General features: G+C 43.1%; 1 protein-coding gene across 1 annotated transcript in view; it reads right to left on the bottom strand.

The window, feature by feature from the left end:
* Window positions 1-2160: 2160 nt before the first annotated feature.
* Window positions 2161-11276, bottom strand: part of LOC139479048 (radial spoke head 10 homolog B-like) — a 24802-nt gene continuing 15686 nt past the window's right edge. The window contains exons 14-21 of the mRNA XM_071261795.1: window positions 9994-10088; window positions 9646-9699; window positions 9096-9206; window positions 8013-8174; window positions 5578-5736; window positions 5193-5283; window positions 4670-4810; window positions 2161-3139 (exon numbers count right to left, since the gene is read on the bottom strand). Coding sequence (XP_071117896.1) covers window positions 2874-3139; window positions 4670-4810; window positions 5193-5283; window positions 5578-5736; window positions 8013-8174; window positions 9096-9206; window positions 9646-9699; window positions 9994-10088 — 1079 coding nt within the window. The 3' untranslated portion in view covers window positions 2161-2873. The remainder of the gene's footprint in view (window positions 3140-4669; window positions 4811-5192; window positions 5284-5577; window positions 5737-8012; window positions 8175-9095; window positions 9207-9645; window positions 9700-9993; window positions 10089-11276) is intronic.

Raw genomic sequence — 11276 nt, 5'->3', positions numbered from 1 at the left:
ACGCTGTAGGAAAAACACGATAGTTTGAAAGTGATCTATTCAGATAGGGTTATCCTCTAATAGATTCTGATCCACTGCAAACATTGACGATATTGGTCGCTTAAATGACGGAGCAAAAGTGAGTTTTGGAGAAGTCTTCCTCCTATGACCTCGTGGTGTCCCTCTTATTTACCCTGTTATCAGGGGAGGGCGTTACTGACACGAGATGGTTTGCTTCCCAATCGGGTACATGTGCTAAGCTGATCATGTGCCGGTTACGTAACCGAGTACACTGTAAGCCTTGGGCTAACGTCATTGTAGAGACCTTGATTGGTACGCAGACGCTGCGCTCAGCGCAGGTCTGGAATGTTGGAACAGCACTAAGCTGATCGTGCGACGTTTGCGTAATAGGAGCGCATTGGGTAGCAGTCAGACGCTGCGCTCGGCGCAGGTCTATGCTGGATATGTTGGAACAGTGCTAAGCTGATCGTGCGTCGCTTGCGTGATAGGAGCGCTTGGGTAGCAGTCAGACGCTGCGCTCGGCGCATGTCTATGCTGGATATGTTGGAACAGCGCTAAGCTGATCGTGCGTCGCTTGCATAATAGAAGTGCTTGGGTTGTAGTCAAGTGCTGCGCTCGGCGCAGATAAATCAGACACAAAGCTCAAAAGTATTGACTGGATCAAGGCTTGCGTCTAATCTACCCCCATCATAGCATCTTGATACGCTGGTGCTGTCGCCGACCTCACAGATTAACATACATGTATCTGGAAGTGTCCGGCGGCTGAAAAAATAAGAGCAGTTACGATACTCACAAAATCCTCCGGTATTGTTGATTTCGGTGGATGGTGTACTTCTGCAGTCACAGGCGTCATAATACCTGCTGATAATAACGGTTGGGTGGTAATGACCGAACCATGTCATTCGCTATTCTGCGATAGTGACATTCCTCTCGTCTCACGACGGAATAACTGCAAAATATGATTGTGAGTAATCTGCTTTTATATAGTAAACTCGTTGGATTAGAGATTTACACAAAAATTACATTTTGAATTTGGGCGAGCACATCTACATGCATGCCTAGGACCGTGGATAAAGAGCTTTGGGCGAATATTCCACGACAATATGTACACCACGCAAACATAAGTTACGCAATTAAACCATTGAAGAAATGGTACTGGAAGAATGCCGTAGAATTGAACAGTAATCTATCGGCAAAAATACGAATTCCAAGGGTATACAATATTTTTATATACGCAATTCAATGTAAACCAAGGCTATTTACATTTAGAGATTGGAGAGCACATCTGCTCGCAAACCAACCAACGTGGATGATAATGATAATTTTTAACGAGTTGAAAAAGTATACAATAATTTGAGTATACGCAACTCACTGTTACGCCAAAGCTAGTAGTATTTAAGAACATAAGAATATGTTATACATACGTAGCTGAGAATTGTAAACAATATGACTACCTTGGCAGGCAAACGATTGTAACACAATTCAAAATGGCGGCGAACAACAATATTTTGGCGGGAAAAAAGACAAGAGTCTTTACACGCCTAATTAATTCACATAAAACTACACAACATGGTGAAAGTAATATGAAAAGAATACATCACCCATCGCAGATCAATTTTTAAGATTGTAGACAAACTGAAGGTATAAAATTAATCCAAAAGGAGAGCTCCGCTTGGACACGTCCTAGCTGTGCTGCGACAAGCAGTGATGTGAAGATGACCTTAGGTGTCATCAAGGTCACAGGACAGCGACGGAAGGCCACTGATTGGGACTTGAGAACAACAACTTTATTTCTTCACCCAGGACCTTCGCAGGCTGTCCTTCTAGTTGTCGTAAGTAAGCAGTGAATGCATTAAGGAGTAATGCAGGATAAGTAAAAAATATTGGATTTTCTGGTCCAGACTCGATTATTTACAGAGGGCCGTCATATAGCTGGAATATTACTGTGTGCAGCACTAAACAACAAACCAACCAAATCAGGTCCCTGGATGCTGAGAAGTGGAAGGAACTCACGGAGGAAAAAAAATGCACAACATTCTAAAGATTTCAGTTAGATTTTGTACACGTTCTGAAACAAATGTTGATCTCAAGCCAACCCCCGTCCCCAAGAACAAGATCAAGAACACACCATGACATCACAAACTGATTTATTCATTGGATAACAACTTATTTTACTCTTTATGTATGCAGGTCAGTTGTCAATATTTTCTGTTTTGACATTTTTTATATAGGCCTGTAACAAATTAAAATATATTTAGTACCATCAAAAGTCATTTGAGTAAGTGAACGTTATTTTGCAGCGTAACACAGAAGCTATAAGTAATTCAGCCTATGTGAGAGCCAGTTGTTGCATGTCAGTGATCCACACCATAGGGGCAGGATGACACACAATCAGCCAGGTCACACAATGTAACCCCTGTCCTACTTCGTCGACCATTGTGACAAGAATTGGAACCTTACTCAAAGCTTACGACCCCTGAATCTCAAAACCAAGTCTGTGCTTGATCTGCATGGAAAATCTAAATCAGTTCCTCATCAGCAGAACGACTGCAAAATCATAACATTGAGTCCAAAATGTGTAATCCAAGAAATTAATATTCCAGTATGTTTATACAACAAACAAATAAACATAAATATCACAGTTTCTTCGTAACATAAAGTAAATATCAAATGGACGGTTTCATTTCGTTTGTATACAGGTTTTCATGGAACAATACTTCATTTATTTTATTCAGAATCAATTCAGGTAAAAATCGATCAGATAAATCTCATCAACGATCCCACAATGCATTTGTGCTGGAGAGCCATATTGATTAAAGGTAAACATATTCAACGTGATAAGTCCCTCTATTGTTGACTCCAGTTCCTGGGCTCTAGGCCTGGGATTTCTCTGCGTCACACTGTTGGATCCGGGATGCATTAATTGTCATCAGCCTCATTTTAGATTCATCCAACTGACGCTTCTCGACCAGACGCTTAAGGTCGGCTAATTTTTCGGCTGCAGGGAAGAACTTGCGAACAAAGAAGATGTGTATCTGGTGAGTCCAGAAGTTGAAAAGCCTTGTTGCCTCATCTAGTTCCACCTCCACCTCCACCTCGTGGTCCTCAGCGGCACCATCGGCATGGTCCTCACCCACACCTGCAACACCAGGGGAGACATGGTTATTATAAGCAAGGATAAGGTGTCCATTGTCAATATTCACAGGTTTGCATTCGCTACGTTCCTCCATCACCTCGCATACAAACATCGACTGCTATTTTTAACCAATGAATCAAGCCATGGTTCCAGCATGAGAGAAACCAGCAAGTGATCTGATCAATGAGAGCTCAGGTTGCAGAGAATAAATGGCAATATTGCTACATCTACTCTACAATGTCAGGCAATTAGGGTTCACACTATATGGGGCTAACATGACTTTAATGAGTTATCCACAGCCTCGTTTCATTACTTGCCTTAAAACCGACTGCATCACTACTACACCACATATCAGCTTTTAGTATTGAAGATGTAGATACTCGCATACCTGCTAAACAGCCTCATGATGGGGGGTGGCATTGAATGATTCATTTTCAGGTCTTTGTACAAAAACATCTGTACTTTATTTTTCACCCAAAATATTATAATGTAAATATATATTGATTTGGAGCCCTCTCCCCTCTTCAAATTTCCTTGGATAATGAATATATTAAGAAAACAAAAAGCCAAGTCTGTAAATAGAATCAATAAAATTTGACCACCATAATTATGTCTATGTGTCTGTGGTTCTATTTTACACTGACCGACTCCGTGGACTAGTGGTAGAGTTTCCGGTGTTCGATCCCTGGCCACGTCATACCAAAAGACGTTAAAAGATGGTACTTGTTGTTACCCTGTCTGGCGCTCGGCATTATTAAGGGGCTAAAACAAGGACTGGTCGGCTCGGAGTCAGTATACTGTGTCTGAGTGGGGTATTCATGTTAAACTGCAGCATGGTATCTCAGTGAGCTAGCACTATCAATCGGCATCAGTCCGGACTAGTACAAGCAGTCACACAAACACACACACGTACATGCACGTCGGTATATAAGAGCAATAATCTTGGACGCGACGTTAAACCCCATTTCACCTCACCTCACCTGTTTTACACCACACTCAGCAATATTACAGCTATATGTCATCTGCCTCCATATAGTCCAGTGATCGCTATTGTGAGCAACTACCCATGTCGTCGGAGTCAACCAGGTCACCAAGTGTGACCACCCAATCAATTTTGTGGCATCTTATGACAGCATAGGTTGCTGAGGACCTATTCCAACTCGGGATCCCCACAGGGCTACACCTTGTATAAGTACCTTGTTTAAGTACCTTGTATAAGTCACTGTAATTTCAGAATTGTTAGTAACAAGGGAGAGTTGTCTACATAGGCCACTGTATTTTCCTGTAAGCTGACACTGTTAAGAAGGTTAAAACGCGACTTGTAACAGCAACCCAGGTCAGTGCATGTCATGCATAATTTTTGCATCATTTGACAGGCTGCATCGCTCAGACATTCTCTTGTGTGTATGCACGTGTCAACAATAATTGTACATTTCACACTGTCTGGCGTCATGTGATGTGACACCTTCCGCACTGACCTAGGGACTGCAGACCTCAATCAGGATGCTACACAATACAGTTCTTGAAGCTGACCTTCAGGATGCTCTGCTGATGGTTCTGTGTGTGCTGCCATGGAAACAGAACTCTGGACAAGGGCTGCGTTCTCCTCTGTGCCGTTGGTATGGTTACTGATGAAAGATGCACTCTTCTGTTGGTCAGCGAGAGGGGTCACATCTGTCCGTGGACAACAACCGGCTTGTTAGAAATCTTTAAATATCAACAATAGGCTGTCTAGGCCATATAGTCGGAATAAAATACTACTGAGTATTTTATTGTTGCAACCAACATGGTGAGGGAATGTTCTTTTATGCCTGAGTCTGGTCAACCAGTGGATGAGAGCAAAACGAGTGAGTGAATGTTCTTTAAAGCAACTGTCAGCAATATATTTACCCCACCACTCCTGCATCAAGCACAGCATCCAAACATTGGAAGTACAAACCTATGACGAAGAATAATATACACATCCTATCCGACCAAACCAAACTACATCAAATACTCTCAGATTCTGCCAAATGGACAGTTGGTACTAACTGGGGTAACAGTAACTCTAGCCTACCTCCTTTGGCGCTGTCATGGTGACTCTGACTGGTGGCCTGATGACCTCGGTCCGAGGTCAATCCCAGGTTAACACTGCTGGACTGCTGGGGCTAGGACAGAACGTGGAGGACAAGTGAGTGAAGCAATCTTACAGGGATATCGAGGCTCATCACGTTTAAGTCTGGTTCTCATAAAAACATATGGTGCGACAAACCATACATAGTTTGAATCAGACTTTATTATATACCAGTACTCCTTTGAGATTAACACTCGCGAATTTAAAAAAAAAATTGAAATGGTTTTTTTCAGAGTATCACATTGTATTTGAGTTCTACATATACATGTATTTGTCTGAAACATAAAGGCCTTGCTGCTGTATTGAGAGTATACTGAACCCTAATTACATCTATGACTTTTGAAGATCCCTCTCCCCCTGTCTTGGCTGTCCCTGCCCCTGAGGACTGTGCCCGGGATGGGGAGGCGGCAGGGGTGTTGGATCCTCCATGAGGGGTGTGGTGGGGGGTAGCCTGAGCCACTGTGTCACCAGAATCATCCATACCGGCCTGCAGGAAGAAGATACAATGAGGACAAAGACAATCATAACATCAATCATCACGTCAATCATAACGTCAATCATCACATCAATCATCACATCAATCATAACATCAATCATCACATCAATCATAACAGATAGTGAGCAAGTACCGGATGCTGACTGAGTGTAAAAGGTGAGTCTGGCGTGTGAGTAAAGTATCTGACTGGTGAGTCTAGAGGGTGAGTACACTACCTGACTGGTGAGTCTAGAGGGTGAGTACACTACCTGACTGGTGAGTCTAGAGGGTGAGTACACTACCTGTCTGGTGAGTCTAGAGGGTGAGTACACTACCTGACTGGTGAGTCTAGAGGGTGAGTACACTACCTGACTGGTGAGTCTAGAGGGTGAGTACACTACCTGTCTGGTGAGTCTAGGGGGAGAGTACACTACCTGTCTGGTGAGTCTAGGGGGAGAGTACACTACCTGTCTGGTGAGTCTAGAGGGTGAGTACACTACCTGACTGGTGAGTCTAGAGGGTGAGTACACTACCTGACTGGTGAGTCTAGAGGGTGAGTACACTACCTGACTGGTGAGTCTAGAGGGAGAGTACACTACCTGACTGGTTAGTCTAGAGGGTGAGTACACTACCTGACTGGTGAGTCTAGGGGGAGAGTACACTACCTGTCTGGTGAGTCTAGGGGGAGAGTACACTACCTGTCTGGTGAGTCTAGAGGGTGAGTACACTACCTGTCTGGTGAGTCTGAAGGGAGAGTACACTACCTGACTGGTGAGTCTAGAGGGAGAGTACACTACCTGACTGGTGAGTCTAGAGGGTGAGTACACTACCTGACTGGTGAGTCTAGAGGGTGAGTACACTACCTGACTGGTGAGTCTGAAGGGAGAGTACACTACCTGTCTGGTAAGTCTGAAGGGAGAGTACACTACCTGACTGGTGAGTCTGAAGGGAGAGTACACTACCTGACTGGTGAGTCTAGAGGGTGAGTACACTACCTGACTGGTGAGTCTAGGGGGAGAGTACACTACCTGTCTGGTGAGTCTAGGGGGAGAGTACACTACCTGACTGGTGAGTCTGAAGGGAGAGTACACTACCTGACTGGTGAGTCTAGAGGGTGAGTACACTACCTGACTGGTGAGTCTGAAGGGAGAGTACACTACCTGACTGGTGAGTCTAGGGGGAGAGTACACTACCTGACTGGTTAGTCTAGAGGGTGAGTACACTACCTGACTGGTTAGTCTGAAGGGAGAGTACACTACCTGACTGGTGAGTCTAGAGAGTGAGTACCTGACTGGTGAGTCTGAAGGGTGAGTACACTACCTGACTGGTGAGTCTGAAGGGTGAGTACACTACCTGTCTGGTGAGTCTAGGGGGTGAGTACCTGACTGGTTAGTCTAGGGGGAGAGTACACTACCTGTCTGGTGAGTCTAGGGGGAGAGTACACTACCTGACTGGTGAGTCTAGAGGGTGAGTACACTACCTGACTGGTTAGTCTGAAGGGAGAGTACACTACCTGACTGGTTAGTCTAGGGGGTGAGTACACTACCTGACTGGTGAGTCTAGAGGGTGAGTACACTACCTGTCTGGTGAGTCTAGGGGGAGAGTACACTACCTGTCTGGTGAGTCTAGAGGGTGAGTACACTACCTGTCTGGTGAGTCTAGGGGGAGAGTACACTACCTGACTGGTGAGTCTAGAGGGTGAGTACACTACCTGACTGGTGAGTCTAGAGGGTGAGTACACTACCTGACTGGTGAGTCTAGAGGGTGAGTACACTACCTGACTGGTGAGTCTAGAGGGTGAGTACACTACCTGACTGGTGAGTCTAGGGGGAGAGTACACTACCTGACTGGTTAGTCTAGGGGGTGAGTACCTGACTGGTGAGTCTAGGGGGAGAGTACACTACCTGTCTGGTGAGTCTAGGGGGTGAGTACCTGACTGGTGAGTCTAGGGGGAGAGTACACTACCTGTCTGGTGAGTCTAGGGTGAGTACACTACCTGTCTGGTGAGTCTAGAGGGTGAGTACACTACCTGACTGGTGAGTCTAGAGGGTGAGTACACTACCTGACTGGTGAGTCTAGAGGGTGAGTACACTACCTGACTGGTGAGTCTGAAGGGAGAGTACACTACCTGACTGGTTAGTCTAGGGGGTGAGTACCTGACTGGTGAGTCTAGGGGGTGAGTACACTACCTGTCTGGTGAGTCTGAAGGGAGAATACACTATCTGTCTGGTGAGTCTAGGGGGTGAGTACACTACGTATCTGGTGAGTCTAGAGGGTGAGTACACTACCTGACTGGTGAGTCTGGAAGGTGAGGCAGGAACGGAGTACATGCTCTGGTCATGTGTCATGACGGTGCTGGGGCGTGGGGTAGACGGATCCTTGACCACTTGCTCTGTCACATACACCTGGGCACAACCAACCAATGCCTCGAAAAACTCCAGGAATGTCATCTGGTGAACAACAGTTGAGGTATAAAGTTTACAGACATCAGACAATCTTCCTGGCAATAAATGAGCATTCTTGAAACCAACTCATTACCAGGCATGATACTGTAGTGACAACAAAGCATCTTTCATGAAGAATGATTAAAAGAAACTGCTTCAAGTCATAATGGAACCCTATTGGTGTTAAGATATTGACAAAAAATGTAATCTATGTAAGCGGATGCACAGATGAAGGCTAATACTTATATCTTAAATACCAATGTATCCTGTATGCTGCTTGTTTGTTTGTTGTGTAATGCCGCACTAAGCAACAGCAATAGAAACTACCATTTTTAGTCCACTAGTCCTTATAATGATAACATATAGTACCAACACTTAGAAATGGCAAATTTCAACTATCCCTGTGAAACCTTAACTATTGGGCAGTTTGGAAAGGACTATAGGACAAGTGACAATTTCTATCGCTGAGCAATATTCCAGCAATGTGACAGCAGGTTGTAAATAATCCAGTCTGGATCAGACAATCCAGTGATCGGATATTGTGGGCCATCGATATTGTGAGATACAAGGACATGCCATCAATCAAGTTGCCGAGCCTGACCACCCGATCCATTAGGTCCTCTTACAACCAGCACGGGTTGGTTGGGTATTACTACATGTATTACTGAATGAATTTGATTGGGTAATATGACCAAAGAGGGGATGAGAATGGATGATATTACTTAAGATTCTACCATGACTGGAAAATATTTAACAATATTTAAAAATTTACACCTCATGCTATGCACGTTTCCAAATTCTGAATGCTAGATAGATTTCAGTGTTTGTACATGTTTAGGATCCATGTATCTGATCTATTATAGTAAAGATACTATGAAAGGCATGTGTATGAATGTTTACAGGATTCTGAAACTACCGGGTACCCACCTCCAGCTCCAGGTTGTAGCAGCCTTCTCCATCAGCAACTTTAGGGTCATCCGAGGCCAGGACCTCCAGGATAGCCTGGGGTGTCAGGTCGGAGTTGATAAGCTTCAGGTCCTAGAGAAAGTGCAGTAATTGATAAAGCCACCATGAAGTAATTATTGTACAGTACTTATAAGGCTAGAAAGATTGTGTGTAATAACTTTGATATTTGCACATGTGTACATTAGAGATTCTTAATGCTGATCGGTCAGTTGAAGCCATATGATGTCACAGTGCTTCATTGTTGAGAAAAATATGATAATGACGTCATCCATTGTTCATGACATCACAAATAGATTACACTACGTCATTTGAACAAAGGCTGTCTTCAATAATGTTTCTCTCTAGGGTTGACATTTCAAATGTTTTTTCTTAATTTTCTCAAATGTCAAGGAGGAAAATACAGACAGACAGACAGACAGACTTTGCTTTGCTAAGCTTTGTTGACATTTGTACGTAAGACAAAAAACTTTTAAGACAGTAGTATGAGCTATGATTCCCCAGAAATATTTACCTGTGTCATGAAGAGGAACTGTCTCATCTTCAGAGCAGGCTCTTTAGGCTTGGCCTGAAAGACGGTAAGAAAAAACAAGATGATTTTCAACAAAATCATACACTTTCTCTGTTAAAAATTAATTCATAAGACAGAAATTTCTTTGTTTAATGTAAGTTAGAATATATGTCAGTTAACATTTTGAAAATATGACATAACTTTCTCTGACTTGTTACCATTGTCATCCTTGCTTCATAAATGTTTCAGTTCTTAGAAAATAATGTCATTTGAGCAGTAATAAACTTTGGTTTCAACCCTGTTCAGGACCAAACAGTGTCTTCACAGCAGAGGAAAGACTGTTTGACTCACCACCCTGTGTTTGCAGACCGACTGGTAAACCTCATAAGCTTGGTCCATGTGTACGAGGGCATTCACAGATCTCCGGGTCTCATAGTAGATGTTCCCTGGAACACGTCACAGATCGTGTCACACTCATGGTGAAGGAATATAATAGCCACAAAGTCATCAGCAAACTATAATTTTATCAATATTATGTATGGGTGAAATGATACGCCGGTGCATTCATGTGACAATATGATACACAATACTTTTTTTCTGTGTCGATACAAGATGATACACTGGCTAAAATAAATTATTTACCAACCGTTTAATGACCCCAAGTGTTTTTTTGTCAGGCAAATATCGTAAAATGGTTTAGTTCACTACTACATGTAGCCGCTACATATCGTATAGTGACCTTGCTGTGTCATTTTCCCCCTAATCAGTATTCTGCAAAGTAGCATAACACCTGTATTGGTTAGGCCTGGAAGTAATCGAAGATGAACTAGACAAACCAGTGGTTGACAGTATGAGCACCAATCCATGAAATCGGGTAAGATGACACACAATCAATCCAGGTTTACCCAATCAGTTTCACACCTGGATCTTAGAGCTATGACCATCTTACTCAGTAGTAGAGATACAAACGTCTCTGCGCTGCTGGTCAAACATTTAATTAAGCATGGGGTACAAAGGATCAAATCCCAGGATATCCAAAGTACGTCAAGGCAAATGATTATTGACAGTTTTGATTCAGAGACTTGTAATTTTATATTTCTGAAGGTGAATTGCATGATCATGAGGAAAAGCTCCATTCCAGTTGCCAGGACAAGAAGATTGTGGCTTTGAATCCTATATTCATTATCATTATGCATTATTATTATGGATTTCACCAAATAGTATACATCTACGACCTACAACATGTAGGTCTTTCCTATCACATTAAAATGACATGCTGTGATATAAGTAAAATAGTGTTAAAGTTCATTGGTCAATTTCATTCACATATAATTGACTTAAAATCAGAATCAAAGAGGAATTCTGTATGGAAATAAACTTTTAAGATGACTAGAGTTGCTTCCCTTTAATAACATTCTATGAAGAGAACATGTGCATGTCTGATGATGAAACAGCTTGGGCTAACAGAAGTACAAAAGAAAGCACACGAGGAAGGTCAATGGGGAAAAATAGGATGGTTGCTGTCATGGTTCCCATGTTGGGAATCGATTGCAGGTCTTCAGCATGAGGAGCGATTACTTTATCCACTAGGCCTTCTGACCACCCCGTCACTATCAGGAAAGTAACGACAAACA

The sequence above is a fragment of the Haliotis cracherodii genome, unplaced genomic scaffold, assembly GCF_022045235.1.
Source record: "Haliotis cracherodii isolate W230 unplaced genomic scaffold, xgHalCrac1.p SCAF_4, whole genome shotgun sequence".
Classification (NCBI taxonomy): Eukaryota; Metazoa; Mollusca; class Gastropoda; order Lepetellida; family Haliotidae; genus Haliotis; species Haliotis cracherodii.
The sequence above is the reverse complement of the archived record's forward strand: the minus strand, read 5'-3'. Positions and strand labels throughout refer to the sequence as shown.